Source organism: Atheta coriaria, unplaced genomic scaffold (assembly GCF_025399875.1).
Source record: "Atheta coriaria isolate IRGN ID8LTWV9N9 unplaced genomic scaffold, Caltech_Dcor_3.1 hic_scaffold_5_pilon, whole genome shotgun sequence".
NCBI lineage: Eukaryota > Metazoa > Arthropoda > Insecta > Coleoptera > Staphylinidae > Dalotia > Dalotia coriaria.
Window position 1 is genome coordinate 153,238 of NW_027045447.1, and position 20,104 is coordinate 173,341.

At 41.0% G+C, this 20,104-nt stretch overlaps 1 protein-coding gene and 1 long non-coding RNA gene across 6 annotated transcripts in view; both read left to right on the forward strand.

Annotated features, from left to right (window-relative positions):
• Nucleotides 1–13,360, forward strand: part of LOC135791562 (protein Fe65 homolog) — a 28,021-nt gene extending 14,661 nt beyond the window's left edge. Inside the window, exons 4-12 of the mRNA XM_065301998.1 lie at nucleotides 2,345–2,530; nucleotides 7,412–7,685; nucleotides 9,292–9,509; nucleotides 9,582–9,816; nucleotides 9,877–10,075; nucleotides 10,139–10,266; nucleotides 10,508–10,755; nucleotides 10,819–11,021; nucleotides 11,085–13,360. Coding sequence (XP_065158070.1) covers nucleotides 2,374–2,530; nucleotides 7,412–7,685; nucleotides 9,292–9,509; nucleotides 9,582–9,816; nucleotides 9,877–10,075; nucleotides 10,139–10,266; nucleotides 10,508–10,755; nucleotides 10,819–11,021; nucleotides 11,085–11,414 — 1,992 coding nt within the window. The 5' untranslated portion in view covers nucleotides 2,345–2,373 and the 3' untranslated portion in view covers nucleotides 11,415–13,360. The remainder of the gene's footprint in view (nucleotides 1–2,344; nucleotides 2,531–7,411; nucleotides 7,686–9,291; nucleotides 9,510–9,581; nucleotides 9,817–9,876; nucleotides 10,076–10,138; nucleotides 10,267–10,507; nucleotides 10,756–10,818; nucleotides 11,022–11,084) is intronic.
• Nucleotides 13,361–13,439: 79 nt separating this feature from the next.
• On the forward strand, nucleotides 13,440–15,852 carry LOC135792649 (uncharacterized). 5 transcript variants are annotated; one of them, XR_010548419.1, is made up of 9 exons: nucleotides 13,440–13,710; nucleotides 13,794–13,849; nucleotides 13,962–14,013; nucleotides 14,127–14,178; nucleotides 14,292–14,343; nucleotides 14,457–14,508; nucleotides 14,622–14,674; nucleotides 15,099–15,737; nucleotides 15,791–15,852. It is a non-coding gene; the product is annotated as an uncharacterized lncRNA (long non-coding RNA). The 5 variants fall into 5 exon arrangements; XR_010548416.1 differs by having other exon boundaries at nucleotides 13,466–13,849; nucleotides 15,099–15,216; nucleotides 15,298–15,737; XR_010548417.1 differs by having other exon boundaries at nucleotides 13,466–13,849; nucleotides 15,099–15,216; nucleotides 15,316–15,737.
• The last annotated feature ends 4,252 nt before the right edge of the window (nucleotides 15,853–20,104 follow it).

The following is a 20,104-nucleotide window of genomic DNA, read 5'->3' on the forward strand; positions in this document are numbered from 1 at the left end:
GTTTACACTCGAGGGTCAGCGTAGTGTTGAAAGTTTATCGAACCCTTTTTTCTCGCGAGTAAATTTTGATTTTTTGAGTGTGGAAATGTGACGAAGGTTTTTTTTTTTCGTCTTCTTTGGTTCGTGAGACGGATGATTGCGAACATAATACGCAATCGAATGCGCAACTTAAAGGACCCATTCATTTCGTGCGCTTCGGTTAACTCGGCGATTCGGTGAAAAGTATTGGAAAGAAGAACGAAGAAAAAAATGGAAAACTCCCCAGGAAGCCACAAGTCGATAGGACAATCGACCTTTCATCGCATGCATTTTTTATTCCCTTTGTCGAACATCAATGCGCAGTCTTGCTCGACATTCGCCCGCTCCCCCACTCCTCCGGAACAACTTTCCGACTTTAGCCTCGAACTTTAATAACGCTAATGTTGTTATTTCTTTTATCTTGAACTCTTGAACTTTATTATATTGTGCTTTGCTGCGACACAGTCCTTTGTAATTTTCAATATTTTGCGTGTGTTTTTTTTTTCTCCTGGTGCTTGCTGCTCGGAGGGTTTTTGAGCTTTGCCCGGCCGTAAAAGAGCAACAACGCTAATTGGGTTGAAAGTTTTTAATTCCTTCCGCTTCGTGTCGGGGCGTCCCCTGTCGCAGCAGGACGCAGGTAGAGGAGTGCTCTCGTTTTGGGCCGCCGCAAGTTGTCGTTGCAGGGGTGTTAAATACCGCCACGCTCGTAAATTACACATGACGACTTTATAAACTTCCAGCGCGCCTCTCCAACTTGTTCATCGACCCGACATCCTTAATATTAGCTATTTTAATTAACACCACTACACAACAATATCTAGAATACTAGGAAAATATAAGCGCGTAACAATGAATGAAATTGGCAGGCTGGTTGGCTGCCGGGGGCGGTTTTTGATGTGTTGTGATGCGATGATTGCGTGCCGATCGAAGTCAGACTTGTAGGCGCCACGCCGCCGACCAACGGAGGTGGTGGTGGTAGTCATGGTGCATTTATGCTTTGTGCTACCTTGGCGTGTCATGTGCGCGGATTGATCCGTGGGTCGGCGACAGGTAATGGACGCCCGGTGATAACGGCTGGCGCCGCTCGTATAAATTATAAAAAGCGTCGGGGCGGCCGACGAACGTCTACTGCTTATTAATTTAATGTGCGCCACGCAAACATGCATGAAAAATGTCGAGCGCAAAATTTTAATTTGTTTGAGAGCTAATTTATTACACTTACCGCATCGAAAAAATCTTGTTTGTTGCTGTGTTTGCATAGTTTAAGTCTGGATGGACCTCAATTTACATAGTGGTTTACATAATGCTTAATAGAATTACTTTGCTTAAGTGATGCGAAATTAGCTCGGGCGGCGGCGCTCCGAAATTCCCTCGGAGCGACACAATGCGACGAAGGAGAATAAAAAGTGCGCGATGAATGCAAATAGTTGGTTCGCGTGCTTGTCCTGCGTTTAAAACACAACTCTTGTTTACACTGGATGCGTAATTTGCACATCAATTTACCATCTTGTTTCAAATTTTTATTTTTCTAATTTGTAATTACTCATTGAAGAAAACAAATATTGACATTGATTTCATGCGTTATTTCATCAGTATTTGTGTGGTGGTTGCTCGCGATAAAGAAAATATTTACCAAAGACTTGGCAAAGCTCGTCACACGCCACTCGACCTACCTTTACCTTATCGAGGTGAGGGTGGGAATAATAATAAATAAGCGGTGCGGCACAGCCTTAATTATTCCACGATTTCTCATCAGCGGCGCGCACATGGGGCGCATGTTCTATTTTTGGTTGTTTTCCTCTTTGCAAATAGTTATTTCGCGTGCAAACGCGCCGGCAATTCGCGTTTATTCTTGGAAAAACGGCGCTAATCTTTAAAAAATTTAATTGACTTTGACACATATTCCTTTTGTCAACATTTGTTTCTTTAGCGTTGCCGGCTGTTGTGTTCTTTTCTTTCGTTTCCATTCGAGCGTTCCATTAAGAATGCATGAGTTTTCCTTCGTGCGTACACGGCACGTAACACACAATGCATACAATTTCTCCGACTTGTATAAATAATATAAACAAACGTCTTGAATAAATAATTGGCGAGCGCGCGCTCGCCGACATTCGCTCGATTTTCTCCGCCGACTTTTCTCTCCTCGCACACACATGTGCCTCGGCGTGAATACGAAGTTAATGCCTTGCGTTTTCTTTTATTTTCTTTAATTTTCTTCGAAAAAGAAAGCAATGAAAAATTAGTTAAATGTTTTATCTGGATGGCGATTACATCTGGGTGATTATTCTTATTCTTTTATGTGATGGATGATGTTGGTGTGTTGCAGATTGGAAGTAATGCTCGTTCTGCCCGGGGATGTTGTGTGGCGAGTTCCACCACAGAGCGCCCCTTGGTCTGCTGCAGTTGAGCCTGTCGGACACCCGTAGCCCGTACTCGTCGCTGCTCGCGCTCGTCCAGGGCATGGCCGCCATCACTGCGCACGCCGCTCAAGAAGACGAGGACATCTTTCTCGGTGAGTTTCGCGGCGTAATGATCGCTCGCATGTTGTACACACGCAATATCGGGCGCGCCTCCGACGATAACAATACGCATTGGGCGAATCGGGCAACCGCAGGGTACGAAAACGCGACGATAACGATTATGGTATGCGATTATCCTTTCTCGACTTTTACGCCGCCACACCACCGGCAATAAATGTGCGTGTGCGACAGCGGCAGATAAACATTTCCAGCTTATTTGGTATTTATAATAAAAGTTATTTTCTTGTTTGCGAATGCCTATTGTCCATCCCGGGGAGGATAATTGAAAAGCATCAAATATTACTGCTTTATTTTAAGGATAACTTTTAGAATATTGCATTTTTCTACTGCCATAGTGGAAAACACTGTTTTCTATACATTAGGGACATATGTAATCGATTGTTTTCCACTCTAGATGTGAAATAGGTGGGCCCCTGAAATTCAGGTGGCTTAAAAAATTGAGGGGCAAAGTGGGCCTACTAAATATTTTGATAAATAAGAGAGGAAAATAACTCACTCGATTTTTTCAAATTCGAATTAAGAAATGAAAAAATATATATATAAGCAAAAAATTGATACAAAGGTAATAGCAAAATTTTTATGGGTGGCGGCCCACTTTTCCCCATATTCTGATTTTTTTATTTTGACAGAAACGGCTTATTAATATTGAATACTGAACAAGGATGTAAAAAATAGTGTAACGAGTGAAAAAAGGTAAACAAATTCCCTTTTTTCGCTTTTGGGGCCCACTTTGCCCCCCCCCCCCACCTATACCATTTTCTGCATTTCTCGTTGCTTTCAAACGTACTGATGATAAATTAAATTCAATTTGGGTTTTCGACTCTCTGGGTCAGATTATAACTTTCTTCTCGGATTAAATTATTCATTGCTAATTTACATTCGCGAGGATTATCAAGTTTCTCCTGTTTCCAATCAGACGACGCTGAAAATTGATTATTAATTAATTGCGGAGAGAGAATGCGAATAATTGCTGCACCGCAAGTGCAATTACAAGCATAACGGCGCGTTAAAGAGCGCAATAACAAAAGTAAAATTGAAACTAAAAACACACTTACTACTTACGCGATTACCGCAGGCGCAACCGCGAAAGAAATGCGCGATAAACGTGGGCGATAATTTATTATTTCTATTTGTTGCCGAGAGTCGTATACTCGTATTTAACGCACGATGGCTTTCCATGCTTTAAATTGCATTAATGAATTAATCGCGGCGTGCGCACGTCCGTTTAACTAATTTCACCGTTTCACACTTTGTTTCTTTAATAGTTTAATAATACAAATATGGGTGAGGATAATTTCTTAATAGTAAATAATTATAAAAATTATTTTATTGATTTTTCTTTCTTTGGTGTGTGTAATTTAAAGTTTATGGTTTCTTTCTTGAATTTCTTGCGTTTCACACCCTCGCAAGTCGGCGCTGAGTGTGCATCGCGTTTCGTTGAATCGTTGGCACAGACGGATCGAATTCCGGCCGGCTGGAATGGCGTGCGGGCGACCGATCGACTGCTGGCGTCCCGACGTCGGCAGGGTCTCTACCTCTATTCTCGCAGACTGCGAGCACGCCGGGCGTCCGCCTGCTTAGTCATACGTCTGCTGCGGTACGTCGCGAACGCGTTCGCCAGTCGCGATCGAAACCTGCGGCGCCAGTGCGTCGTAAAACATTATTCCAATAACAAATTTATTATATTTATACTTATCAATCAAATCTGCTCGTGACTTAAATTAAAATAAAACTCGGCGTGTTTTCATCGAAAAAGTGATAATGCTGCCGTTCTCGGCGGCAATCTGACGTTATCTCGAGGTTTTCGCACGTCTCTTGGGATTTATCAAGCTCTTCACCATGGTGTATCATCGCACGTCGATGTCAACGCACAACAACAACAATAACAACTTGATTAGTAAGCTATTTTGATTTTGTGATTTTTTTTACACAAAAATTTTATGATGAAATTTTCATTGTGCTCGCGTTCGATTTATTACGAAGCACAAAAAAGTAGATTATGTATGGCTGTGTGGTGATGAGCGCATCCCATTGATTGGTTTCCGCCTCGAAAAGGTCATTAAAATGTTGCCGGCGCGTCGAGCACAGCGACAAGAAGAGAATTATTATACAATGGCGCTGGAAAGGTCGCTGTGCATTTTCGTTTGGCAATAAATTAATGCCAAATTAGATTTCGTAATACCGAACGCACTCGTTCCCATCATACGTAATGCAACGACGAAAATTTACACGTATTGCCTTCTAATTTATTCAAATTTATTGCCATTCATCGTATTATTATATTATTTTGTGTTTATAAATATTCTCCTGGTAGAGTAAAAGTGATTGCACTAATATGTTTATATTTTTTTCTTTCATTGCTTTGGCTGCACCTGCCTAGCGGTCAAAACGGTTATCGTTGAAAATCACCTGTCGTGGTAATTTGCAAGTTATTCACTCATATGCCACATCATCTGTTTCTTGTGAATTGTATAGAATTCCGACATCATATCACACGCGTTTGCAACGTTCGCAAAACTGTACTGTATCTCATTTAATTTCAAATCGAAACACATGTGCAGTTGTGTTGTGACTTTATGTTTGGCATATTTTCACATTTTATGCTTTATGCCTTTTATTTTTATATTTCGCACGCATCATATCAGCGAGCGTGTGTCACCGCCGCCGTTGAACTATTGAACGTGAAATATGTGAATATATCGTGAATGCGAAGGCTTCTTCCGCTCGCTGTTTGCCTTCCGTTATTATTCCATTATGACCTGCACACATATACACACGAAACGCATAAAACCGCGGCTTTTATTCACGCAGATATACCGCGAACTACGGTAATTCGGTGATGAATAGACGAATTCAACGAATTCAATGAGCGCACATTTCACTATTATTCCCTCTGCGCGAGCGCTATTGTAATTGTTATTCGAAATTATTCGTGGTTTAATTTGTTTTGCTTGGAAAAACACCATTCGCGGTTGAATAAACGCTTTGCCACAATCACCGCCTCCACCGCCGCCAAGAATATAATCACTCAGGTGCGGTCATACTTGACGGACGCGCATGTTGGTTCACTTACTCGAATGACGTGTAATTGCTCACTTGGAGACTTAACGAGCCGAAAAGCAGCATTTAAAAACTTTATATTTACTCTATCGATTTTGTTTTTACTTCTTTATTGTGCGTCATGTCACAAAAAAAAACGTACCCTTTAAATATTTTAGCGAATTCGACGAATAGTTGATGTAAAAGTTACCCGTATTCAAAGTAAAATAATTACTTTTTGTTATTCGGTGAATATTCAAGAGAAATTTGTATTTATTTTATTGCTTTTTGTATTACTTTGTGTTTTGTCTATAAATTTATTTTCTCCTCTCAGCGCACGACTAATAAAGCGCGCCGAGAAAGTAAATTAAAGCTGCGCGTGATCACAATTGCACAATGGATAATTACGATGATAATGCAAGCAAGCATGTTTCGCGTGTTTACGTATAATTTCAATTTCGATACTCTAATCTTCCGAAGATTCCGCTGAACAATATGTGGTCAACATTTTCACACCGAATATAATTACGTCTAACGCCGCTGTTCTTCTGGTTTATTACGTAAACGACAATGAGCACTGTGTGAAATTGCATCTCTCGGAAATGGAGCTTCTAATTATATTGTGTGAAGCGTTTAAAGTTTAAACTTTGGCAAACTTTTTGTGGGAAGCAATAATGAATGGGTTGTAATTTTTGTTTATTGCCAGATTCAGACGCAAACTTGCCTCAACTTGCCTCCGAACGACCTAATTAAATTAAATCAATTGAGATTTTCGGGCGGACGTGTTCGATTGTCTTTCGGTTATACGGCTGCCGACGCGTTGGAATTGCCGCCCGAAACCCGATTAAGGATTAAACTTTTATGATGCCATCCTAATTTAATTAATTTCCATGCTTTTGTTCGGGAATTGTTACGAAATCAAATATCGAATATCAATGATATCAGCGTCCAGGAGGACCAAAAGTAGGCGCACGCAAGTTGAACTTGTTTTTTGGCGTGTGTCGGAGGGCATGTTTTGATCCCGGCGCGCGCGAAAATCCCGTGTAATCCTTAAATTAAAGCAATAAAACTAATTTTATGTGCCGCGTGTCGGGTTCTAGGGTTTTCGGCGGGTGCGCTCATGGCCTTTATTACTTTATAAATCTGGTACGCAGCGCGAAATTGCCACTTATTCGGGGGCCGAGTAAAAACAAGCCAATTTAAGAGTGGCGGCGGCTACGGGGTTTTGATGAGCCGAGAGGCCTTTGATTTGCACCGTCGGTAGGGGGTGCGCACACGTCTAATTGCGACGTTTTGGGGATCTTTACGTGCCGCCGCCACGGCCAACAATCGTAACTTTTCCGACTCGCAGCGAATAAAATCACCGGAATTACGAATTAACTAACAGCGCGCCCACACGAATTCATCTCGAGTGATGTCAGTGATGATGTCACCAGTTTTTTCAGCTGACACTGCACGAGCAGACAAACAAACAAACACTCAATTGATCTTTGCACTTCTTCGCTTGAGTAATTGAAAGTTATTGTAAAAGTGTATCACTTTCGCAACACGCGCATATTTTATTTCTACGGTGTCTTGCGTATCACGCATAACAATATTCTGCGCGCGCGCTAATTGCGATTCCATGCGCGTTAGAAATCCGGCAAAAAGTAAAAGTCTAATTATCGATCGTGAGAATGAAATTACCCACGACGTGTCATTTGGTTATCGTCTAGACTTGCTCAAGAACAACAATGATATAACACACATGTATTTAACACATGCCTCACCAATATTGACCGAATGTGTGTTTGTCTTTGTTTACTCATTTGTAGAAAATGGTCTTTTGAGCTATGAAAATCCCAACTATCATCTAGACCCGGCGCGCCTCGACGATGCGCTCAACTCGAACAACACCGCCGACGAGATCTACGAGGATCTCTACCAGGAGCTGGATGACATCTGCAATATGGGCCACAAATCGGCGGCGCTGGTGGCGCCCAACCGCAAGACATACGCCGCCCTCGACATTGGTTCCATGGGGGTGGATATCAACACCGGCCCGCAGGTCACACATATTGACTCGTCGAATTATCCAGACAACCGAAGGTAGGTGACAAGATTTTTCTATTTAAAATAAACACAATGTATGTAATTATGGAGGGCATTGAGGCGTTAAATACCGATGGATGCAGGCTGTGGCGTTTTGCTAAAATTAAACACCACTGCACAGGTGTAGCGGCAGTGTCTGCAGAGTCGGTTCCGGTTGGGCGCGTTTTCGGTCGGGTTTCCACTTGCCAGTTGTTGCGGTAAATATCTGTGTGTATTATTACGTGTTGCGATGGCAATCGATAATTTCGCTGACCGAATTTGCTCATCGAAGTGCAGTCATGCAAGTCAGCAACTGCAGAGCGCATGAGAAGCGCTCCCGTCTTTAAATAAAACTGTTTTTATTTGAAGCCATTTTTAAACTCGTTGCAATCGAAATAAATAAAAACGAGGAAGTTTAAGACAGTGTCTGAATAGGTGTCGACGCGTAAACAAATAAATAGATCTGGCGCGGAAGTTTGCAGCGAGAATATTTCCGCTTTCCGTGCGGACAGAGATCAATAGGCAAGCTGCGAGCGACGACGGAAAACTAACAGCGCTCCAAGAGACTGATGCCTGCTTTCGTAATGGAATTTCGGTGTTTATAAATTCGCCCTGGGTGAATTTAAACAAGCGTCGATTCTATTTTTGTTTGGAAATTGTTTGTAATTTTCGGTTGCAGCTCGTTAGAAAGACGTTAATATGTTAATTTCACGTCTGGTGAATGGCAGGAATAAAACGGAAGCAATTTAGGCAGCAATTGGCACCTAATCCGATAAAAATTAATTCGACGCGTGATGTGTTTCTTTATTTCGCCAAAGTTGTAGAATGAGATGCGCCGGGATGATTTTTAAGTCGATTTGTTTCATTCGCCAGCGGGTGTAGTGTGGTTGCTGACCGGAGAAAAAGCAATATCTGATCAAAGCGGTCGGTCGGCGAGTGCGTCTTCCGGAATGGCGAGCGGAAAAAGCACGAAGCGCGGGAAATTGACCTCCGAGATAGATTGATTTCGTCCTTGGCGCGCGCAAGATTCAGTCGGCGTTCGCATTGTATATGCATGCGCGTCATGTTTATGCAATGAGGCATTTCCTTAATGCGGAAATCGGCTAACGCCCGATCTTCGGATGTTTCGCGCCATACTCATTTGTATTACGAAATCGAAATGTTCAATTTGAAATTACGATATATCGATGTCATATCAATGCGAAAACTGGATAAACTCGTAATCAGAACACGGGAAAAAACTTCGGGGGGAAAAAGCGTAATCTACATGTTAGGTCCAACATGAAAGTTGTCCGAAGTCGTAGTAACGGATTAAATTGACTGTGCGCGCCGTCTGGGAATCTCCAGAGACGAGCCGGGGCGAATTTGCGAGATCGAGTTTCGTCTTCCAGATATGATACCAACTCGCGTGTAGATGGGGGATCTTTAAGCAAAGCGCCCCGGAGCCACACGACAACACAATGAAAGCGTGCGAAGAGAAAAAAAGAGACGCGTGCGTAAACTAGGCGACAACTATTCTGGGACGTCTCCCACGACGCCATAAACAGAATGTTTTCGCCTTTATTGAGCCGTGGCCGTGCAGTTGAAATTTAGTATTAATCAAAAGTTGCCGGTTTGTTCGCAGCATATGCGAGAAATCGGTGAAGAACATTAAGGACAATCGCGACGAGGAGGAGGAGATGATGGGCATACCACATATCGCCGGCGAGCTGAACAATGATCTCTACGCGATTCCGGTCAAGCGTCGCACGCAAAAATCCCCGGACGAGATCGAAGTCGCTTCGCCTGATAAAGAGCGCAGCGATGAAACCGACTTGCCGCCTGGTTGGGAAAAACATGAAGGTAGTGCAATGCAAAAGTTTTTCTGTGTTTATTTGTGTTATTTATTGAATATTTTTTGTTGGTAACCACTAGACAATGACGGTCCGTATTATTGGCACATAAAAAGCGGTACCATTCAACGTGAACTGCCCGAAATGCCCAACAATGACAAGTTGGAGAAGTCGGACGCCAAGTGCGACTTTAAAGAGACGGACAGTTTGATTCAGAAGTTTGAGAGCGTGACCAGTTCGGTGACACGCAGCAGCACCAGTTCCGCCCTCGACTTGGACCTCGAGGAGAGGAAAAAGAAGGACGAATTAGCTTTCAAGTATGTTTGTCATGTCTCTCCCCTCGTCCGGATTGCATTTTTATGATGTTTGCGTTGCAGACGACGCAGTTATCCAGCCCGACCGGAGCCGGAGTCCAAAGACAGGCCCATTAGGTTTGCGGTGCGCTCGCTCGGATGGGTGGAGATTGCCGAGGAGGACCTCACCCCGGAACGGAGTAGCAAGGCGGTGAACAAATGCATCGTGGATCTGTCGCTCGGGCGGAACGATCTGTTGGACGTTGTCGGTCGTTGGGGCGACGTGAGTGATCTTACAATGCTGCGTTTCGCGGGGGAAAACATGTTTTGATTGTCATCTTTATAGGGCAAGGACTTGTTCATGGACCTGGACGAGGGCGCGCTGAAATTGATTGATCCGGAGAACCTCACCGTCTTGAACACGCAGCCCATTCACACGATAAGGGTGTGGGGTGTTGGACGCGACAATGGCAGGTAATACCCGCGACATTTTTGTGTCCTCCATCTTGTATATTTGTACCTATAGTGTAAATAATCTGAAATCTTTGTTTCAATATTTTTTTCTGGACATCACAGAGAAAGGTAAAGTTTGTTCAGCGTTTTACCCTACGTGTAATGTGTTTGTTTGCATTTCTGCATGCTTGCCTGCCACTTTTGTCTTGTTGATTGGGTCGTTGGACTTTCGGGCGTGTTGCTTAAGGATGGTTTTGTTTAGGGATTTTGCATACGTGGCTCGGGACAGGACGACACGTAAACACATGTGTCATGTGTTCCGCTGTGACATGCCGGCGCGGACCATTGCCAACACCCTACGTGACATCTGCAAAAAGATCATGATCGAGCGCAGCTTACAACAGAACCTCGCCAAACCGATTGATATCAACGGTAGGGGTCTGGCCACGCGACCCACCAACCTGCCCACCGAGCATCGACGATCGAACAGGAACGGACAAGCTCTAGTCAGTAAGTGGAGGATGACTTTAGGATAATTTACTTTGGGTACTGATTTTTTACTGTTTTGTCTAGCACAATCATTTCCTACGCCCATGGAAGAACCAAAGAAGGTGCTGCGGGCTCAGTACCTCGGTTCGCTTCAAGTCAATCAGGCCACTGGTATGGAGGTCCTGAACGATGCCATTGAGAGATTAGTTTCCTCCGTACCACAGGAACAGTGGCAGTCTGTCAATGTGGCTGTTGCACCTTCGATGATCAGTATACAACAACCGAGCGTAGGTTTTTTTTCTTCTTTATCTAAACTGTGAATCAGAGGAATGTTTAATTTGTTTCTACAGGATGATAAGCTAATCACCGAATGTCGAGTGCGCTACCTTTCATTCCTCGGCATCGGGCGCAACGTGAAGCAATGCGCGTTTGTGATGCACACCGCCCAGGACACGTTCGTGGCACACGTTTTCCACTGCGAGCCATCGTCCGGAGCACTGTGCAAAACGGTGGAGGCGGCCTGCAAGCTGCGCTACCAGAAGTGCTTGGATGCGCACCCGCAAGGCCTCGGCCGCAGCCAGTCCAACCTGCACACCCCCGGCGGCAAGAGCATCGGCGCCGCGCTCAAATCTATCGTTGGTTCGCTGACGGGACGCAAGAGCAAAAGCGCCGAGTCCTGAAACGAAGCTCAGTCTCTGCAGGTGCGCAGCGACCGCCGGCATTCGCTCGACACGCGTCTCTCTGCTTGTGTGTTGCAGGACCTGTGGCCGCTGCCTGCGGAGCGCGAGGTGATCCGACACAAACACCTTCAGTCACCGCTCACCGTGCGCTACTTCAGCGGCGGCGGCGGCGGCGGCGGCAGCGTGAGTCCTCCCTCCGCTGAGCTGCGTTCTCTCTTGTCGCCATCGCTCGACGCGCGCCGACTGCAGATCGCCCGCTGGGATTCCGCTAGTTAAATTTACCAAAATTAGGAATATGAACACACTCACACACACACAATCACATACTCGTACACACCAAGCAACGTAACGTTATATTCTTTGCGGAGATGAGGAATGATGCTTCAATAGTGTTGTACAATTGGAATCAAAAAGAATTTGTTTTGTGTTTTTCTTTGAAAACGGAGAATTCCACAACACTATGCTAACAAAAAATATGAATGTGCTTACAAAATAGCCTTACACAAATTTAATGATAATAAATAGGTTCATGGGGGTCGCCCAAACGCGGGATCGATTTTATCAATCACGACCTGCGGACATGAATAAACATTAACAATATCTAGGAGATAAGGATATTTTATAGAATATTTGAAACAAATTTAAGATTGATTTCTAGCAACTTGCTAAAAGCACCAAAAATGTGTCATGTAATACGTTTACAATTCTGTACATACTCTTAAGGCTGTTGAGACTGCTTAATAATACTGTATAGTAATTGCGACACAATTGAACTAATCAACGAGACGACTCATTTCATCATGGCATCGTTTTCGCAAAACAATGCTAGACAATTTGGCAAAGAGTTGACGCAATTCGAAGAAAACATACAAAAAGCATTTATTGATTTGATGTCTCGTTGCTAATTCGTAATGTCTCGATGTTTTCATTTTCGATATAATTCCGGATGAGCTTTACATGTAGCTGCGCTGAATGATATCATAAACGAAACGCAGCTAACATAATATCCATTCCTATTTGGTGTTTTTTCATAACTACCGCAATAATTCAGGATTACACACACTCAGCAAATGAATATGACATGAACTGTTGGACGAGGTTGGTGAGCTTGATGATGGAAAGTTAGTTAGTTTAATAGTTTGTGTAACAACTTACCAGGCTTGGTAAACCTTTGTTGTAGGTCCACGGACAGGTTTAGTCAAGTCAGATAAAATGCAAAGAAAAAAAAAACACAAAAAAATTGTAAATATACGCCTTTCGTGTACGTACCTATGATGTAAAGTGCTAAATTCTCTATTTTCTCCATTTGTTTAACTCTCGAAACACTGTTGGACACAGGAATGCTGGGAATGAAATAATTCGAAACAATTGAGGAGTATCGAAGACGATCGAACGAACGTAACAAAGAAAAGTATAAAATTTTATATTTGTGGGAAGTAACTTTGTGTTCACCACAAACACACGTCAAGATTTCGTTTAAATATGATATTTTTATAAAATTAGTGTACGCATAATTGAAGAAAAAAGAAAACGTAATTTGACGATGACTATATGAGAAATGAACATTTATGTATATTTATCGAGAAAAGCCACCCCTATTGATTGTTGTAGTGTGCATTTGATGCAATATTTCGGTGTCAACCAGAGTTATCCCCGATAACGCTATGTAAGTTTAGCAAAGAAGAACGAACGGAGGACACAATTCACACGTCACGTTGAGCGATGCGGTGCAGGTTTATCTAATACAATATTTAAACGAGAAAACCTATGTGGCATCAATTTACATCCAGAACACGAGCAACCGAGTTACATTCAATTGACGAAACAAATCTATGTTTAAGAAAAAGACAAAACAATTTTAATCAACATGAACAAATATGCTTGCAATCTTTTTCTTTAATTTTATTACATAAATTGCCTAAATAAAATGCATACTCATTTATTAATTCGTTCGTTTACTTGTTACTTGTTATAACATGTTCTATGTATGTTTATAAATGTTTATCAGTTTAGAGGGTGCGCCACGGTCGTTTGTCGATTCTCTTTCTTGTTTGTTGTTGCTTATGTTTAGTCGGTCGCGCACTGTTGTAAGGTGCGCACGTGTTTAGTTCATCTCCTCGTTTCTTATCTTTTTAAATCGGTAGTGGAATTAGAATCGGTTGGCCATCGATGGCATTCAGTATTAACAATCGAGTGTGGCGTTCAGTTAATGATTTATCGCGCGTGTTTCCTAGTTAAATAGTTAATTGCTGAAATAAATTTCGTTTGTGTTCTGTGGAAAGAACCGGACGAGCAAGTTAGCTGAAATACTTTATCATTTTTAGATATAGTTTTGTGTATAAAGCATCAAAAGTGAATCCGTGTTTTATTTTTATAAAGGTGTCTCGCGAGCGGACGAAATGTCGTTCGTAGCACAACGATTTTTGCATCAGCCTGTAAGTATTTAATTTGTTTATCATTTTCACAAATATATGTGTGATTAGCACACGGGACACCTGCGAAAATGTCATTTTTGTCCTTCGATATGCTAATTTTTGTGTGTTTTAGGTGTCTAGCAAGCGAACAAATTGCCCTAGGACAACGATTCTTTCATCAGATTGTAAGTAATGAATTTGTTTATCATTTTCATAAATAATTTGTGTGATTAGCACACGGGAAACCTGCGAAAATGTCATTTTTGTCATTCGATATGCTAGTTTTTGTGGGTTTTAGGTGTCTAGCAAGCGAACAAATTGCCCTAGGACAACGCTTCTTTCATCAGATTGTAAGTAATGAATTTTTTTACCATTTTCATAAATAATTTGTGTGATTAGCACACGGGAAACCTGCGAAAATGTCATTTTTGTCCTTCGATATGCTAATTTTTGTGTGTTTTAGGTGTCTAGTAAACGAACAAATTGCCCTAGGACAAAGATTCTTTTATCAGATCGTAAGTAATGAATTTGTTTATCATTTTCATAAATAATTTGTGTGATTAGCACACGGGAAACCTGCAAAAATGTAATTTTTGTGCTTCGACGTGCTAATTTTTGTGTGATTTAGGTGTCTAGCTAGCGAACAAATTGCCCTAGGACATCGATTCTTTCATCAGATTGTAAGTAATGAATTTGTTTATCATTTTCATAAATAATTTGTGTGATTAGCACACGGGAAACCTGCAAAAATATCGTTTTTGTGCTTCGATATGCTAATTTTTGTTTGTTTTAGGTGTCTAGCAGGCGAACAAATTGCCCTAGGACAACGATTTTTTTTATCAGATTGTAAGTGTTAAAATTGTTTGTCATTTACATGAATAGTTTTCATGGTTCATACAATGGAAAGTGAATTAAATTAGTTGTTTTAATTGAAATAGTTGTTTTAAATATTAGCAGACGCTTTGCAGATTTCTTGGTAATTTGTTTAAAGTTTGTTGTCCTAAAACTAGAGGGCGATACCAGCGGCTATCTATTATGTTTTGTTCCGCCACACCCAGATGGCGCTCGTGTCAGCTACCTATTTTGTTTTGTTCCTCAACGGTCAGATGGCGCTGCCATCGATTTGGTTTAAAATCTTGCTTAATTTTTGTTTAGTTTTTGGTGCACAGAGTTGCGGAGGGCAGGTCACTTTTATACATAACTTTTATGTTTAAAAAACAAAAAAATAACCAAAGTTCGATTTTTGTGCTTTTATTTTCGGTTGTTTTAGGTGTCTAGCGGCGAACGCGATGTCGTAGAACAACCATTCTTTCAACATTTGAAGAAGAAAATAATACAACATTTGTGTTTAATACAAGCGGAACCAACATATGTGGTATTTTTTCACAGTACGTTAATTAAAATCCTTTCTTTCAAATAATGTTGTTTGTAAACTGATAAATTTATAACTTGCAATATATTTGTAATAGCATTTAGGTCGTGCGCAGATAGAAGAATGCCCCTCCAACTGCGGGTCGGTTATCAATTCTCTTACCTGCTTATTCCGCCTTAGTCGGTTCAGCGCTGTCTCGTGGTGCGCACGTGTTTTGTTCATTAATCAAACATGGTGACAATTTTACGCGTTTCTTAATATTTTAATTCTGTAGTAATACTAGAATCGGTTGACCATCAGAGACATTTAATAGTAACAGCCCAGTGTAGCCACAACGAGTGATTTGAGTGATCCTTTACGATGCGTGCGTGGCGTCCGTCGGATATGTTACGATGCCCATGTGTTTGATGTGAGAACAAGTTTTCCATTTGCGATATCCGCGTGGAATAGTAAAGTAGTGCGTATCATCAATTCTACTTACAATTTGCGGAATGGTGTTTGTGCGCTTTAGTTTTTTATGGATGGAAGAACAAAGAAGTAAGTAACATCATGTAAAACTTTACTTTTATTTAACTTTTTAAATCTTACAGGTATGATTACTGCTTAATAACAATTGTAAATGATTCAGTTAATAAAATATAATTTAATCTTACTTTCTTGTTTACATACGTCCCTAGTGTTCTCTTAGTCGTTTTCAGGATTGGTATTAAGTCTTGTTGCACTGTAAGAGTAAAGGACAGCATAGTATAGTATTGTGTGGTGCATGTATACTGTTGTTTTATTTTATCATAAGATATGAACACATAAATAGAAGAAACGAATATAGTTTGATAAGAAAGCCGCGTGGCTCTCAGGTGTGCAGCACATGCTGCTATACCTTAGATCGATGGTTCGATCCCCAGTTATAGAAGGCATTTTTCTCAAATATAAAAATAACAGGTGTAATTTGGGTTGCATATATGAATTGCAACGAAATATAGAGAAGTTGCAATACAAGTGAAGGCAATAAGAGAAGTAAGAAAGTAAGTTGAGAAACGGAGAACAGAGAAATAGGAGAAGTAGAAGAAGGAATAGCAGAGAAGAGTAGAAGACAGAAGGAAGAGAACAGAGTAGAGAAGAGGAGGAGATAGAAGAAAGAGAATAGGGGTGACGGAATTTTTAAATTTTTTGGCACGTGTCGTTATAAGACAGTCACAGGTCGATCTCCCAGAGCGCCACCGGCGCTCTGGTCGATCGCCCACTGCTTCGATGCCTCCATTGCTCCCGGCCCATCCTACAGCTACGATGTCTCTGCGCTTCATCCCCGAAATTATCAGGCATATCAACAATTTTTATGGTGGGGGATCACCCCCGGAGAGAGGGATTTCCTTATAAGGACAATCCTTATAAGGTCTTGTTCAAATATTTCTAAGTTTTAAGTCGCCTCAAGAGAAGTGACACTTAAAAATATTCTTACAAGTTCTGACCTGTGGCTGAAATGAAAGATGGAGTACACAAATCATACAGGTTACCTTAACAATTTTTATAGTGGGGATCATCCCCTGAGAGAGGGAACTCTCCTAGAGACCTGTTCCTGAAATGATAGAAGGGGTACACACAAATCAAAGAAGTCAGTATATCTTACTAGTTCTTTATTAACAATAGAATACAAGTTTAGATTTTACAAGTCAACAAAATACATGTCGCCATATTGAAACAGGACTTACGACCTGCTTAGCCGCGCACTTATAAGCAAGTACCACGTAGTAAAGTTCTACCGGGATAAAGGAATTAGCAAATTGTCAATTTTCTACGTGATTGAAAATGGATACAAATATACAGGGTGTTGCAAAAGGAAAATTTAAAGTGCACACAAAAAACTCTACACACGACAAACGTCGCTCGTTTTCACTCGACGATCAGGGAAACTCATATACAGGGTGTTATAAAAAGAAAATTCAAAAGGCAATGAGGAAAACCCTAAAAACAAAAGTTAAAGCAAAATTTTGACGGACACAAAAAATGAATATACAGGGTGTTTCGGAAAGAAAATCTCTAGTTGAAACAAAAAACACTCAAAACTCACAAATACCAGCAATTTTGTACGTAGTGTTAGGAAAACTAATATACATGGTGTTACAAAAAGAAAACTTTAGAAACTAAAAAAGGAGTTAATATGCACAACATGAAGAGAGAAATTTAATAATAAACAACAATATTTGAATATAAAATCCAAGATTTTACCCGAAAATCATCGAGCAATTGAGCAAAAAGATGGTACGAAAATCAAACACTTACATTTTAACATATTGTGAATGTATATTTATTAATTGATGCATCACCTGCATAAAGTAACCGACGGGTGAAGTATCATCATAAATTGATAGAATATCCGGCGGAAAACATTCAAATCAGCTGACGGCAAGCGACGGCGCGTAGCAATACATACACGTATTCCGCGAAAAGATGGCCGAGCCGACGACCGACGGTAATGTGATCGTGGTCGACCATATGAATATTGCCAATTTTAATAATCTTCAGATACTTTTTTAAAACAGTGTTTGTATTAATTAAATCATCTATTTTAAATTGAGAAACGGAACTACGAATTCTGATAACAATGCTACCTACCATGTGTTTGTAATTTACAAGACGATACATGCAAATTTCATATCATTCAAATAGAATAATCAATTTAAGTTAAACCGGCGTAACTTTGCGTTAAAAAAATTAATTACACACCTACCTATGCATTGATGACGGGATTTTATATCCTGGAATATATTCTATCAACTGAAAACACACGCACAGATTAATGGACAGTTATTACTTATTTAAGGAAACTCTAAACACCACAAATCATTAAACAAAACATTGCGAATACTTTGCTGATGGTCGAAAAAATACACGATGATTAATCCAATTAAAACCTCGAAACGCATGGCGATCAGAGAGACACGTACGCGGACAACGCGGTGAAACGACTGCCGTGTGCGCTTCGCTTAGCCAGGTACAAGGCTGGTACGTAGCGATAATACGCGTCAGCCGAACAAAACAAGTTGTTTATACACAAACGTACTGATAAACTCATAGTTAAAAAAACCAAACTAAAATTTCACAATGTTTAAATAACCAACATACACAAAATCAACTTCTAGTTTCAATATTTCTCGGCGTAAGGAAAAAATTTATTGGCTTTGGGATGTCATAAGTAGTTGCAGGCCGAATTCCTGCAACAAACAATTACCACCCGACGAAAAATTTAATACCGCATCACTAGACGCCGCGCTGAAGTTATTGAGTCGCCAAGATCACGTGCAAACCCAAAAAACACAAATATTTCACGAAAAAGGGTTGAAAAATAACACTTATATGCAAATTTTCGCGTGTTGCAGGTAGAATTCCTACAACAATTAAATACTAGCCGACGGAGAAATTAATTCCGCATCTGTGGATGCTCCGCTGAAATTACTGCGCCGCCTAGATCGCGTGTAAACCCGAAAAAACACAAATATTTCACGAAAAGGCTTAAAAAAACACTTCTATGCAAATTTTCGCGTGTTGCAGGTAGAATTCCTACAACAATTAAACACCAGCCGACGGAGAAATTAATTCCGCATCTGTAGATGCTCCGCTGAAATTACTGCGCCGCCTAGATCGCGTGTAAACTCAAAAAACTCAAATATTTCACAAAAAGGGTTAAAAAAAACACTTATATGCAAATTTTCGTGGGTTGCAGGTCGTATTCCTGCAACAATTAAATACCACGCGACGGAGAATTTAATTCCGCATCTGTAGATGCTCCGCTGAAATTACTGCGCCGCCTAGATCGCGTGTAAACTCAAAAAAACTCAAATATTTCACAAAAAGGGTTAAAAAAAACACTTATATGCAAATTTTCGTGGGTTGCAGGTCGAATTCCTGCAACAATTAAATACCACGCGACGGAGAATTTAATTCCGCATCTGTAGATGCTAGATCCGCTGAAATACTGCGCCGCCTAGATCGCGTGCTAATCGCCAAAAACTCAAATATTTCACGGGTTGCAGGTCGAATTCCTGCAAAACGGGTTAAAAAACACTTATATGCAAATTTTCGCGGGTTGCAGGTCGAATTCCTGCAACAATTTAATACCACGCGACGGAGAATTTAATTCCGCATCTGTAGATGATCCGCTGAAATTACTGCGCCGCCTAGATCGCGTGTAAATCCAAAAACTCAAATATTTCACAAAAGGGTTAAAAACACTTATATGCAAATTTTCGCGGGTTGCAGGTCGAATTCCTGCAACAATTTAATACCACGCGACGGAGAATTTAATTCCGCATCTGTAGATGCTCCGCTGAAATTACTGCGCCGCCTAGATCGCGTGTAAATCTAAAAAAACTCAAATATTTCACAAAAAGGGTTAAAAAAAAACACTTATAAGCAAATTTTCGCGGGTTGCAGGTCGAATTCCTGCAACAATTTAATACCACGCGACGGAGAATTTAATTCCGCATCTGTAGATGCTCCGCTGAAATTACTGCGCCGCCTAGATCGCGTGTAAATCCAAAAAAACTCAAATATTTCACAAAAGGGTTAAAAACACTTATATGCAATTTTCGTGGGTTGCAGGTCGTATTCCTGCAACAATTAAATACCACGCGACGGAGAATTTAATTCCGCATCTGTAGATGCTCCGCTGAAATTACTGCGCCGCCTAGATCGCGTGTAAATCTAAAAACTCAAATATTTCACAAAAGGGTTAAAAACACTTATATGCAATTTTCGCGGGTTGCAGGTCGAATTCCTGCAACAATTTAATACCACGCGACGGAGAATTTAATTCCGCATCTGTAGATGCTCCGCTGAAATTACTGCGCCGCCTAGATCGCGTGTAAATCCAAAAAAACTCAAATATTTCACAAAAAGGGTTAAAAAAA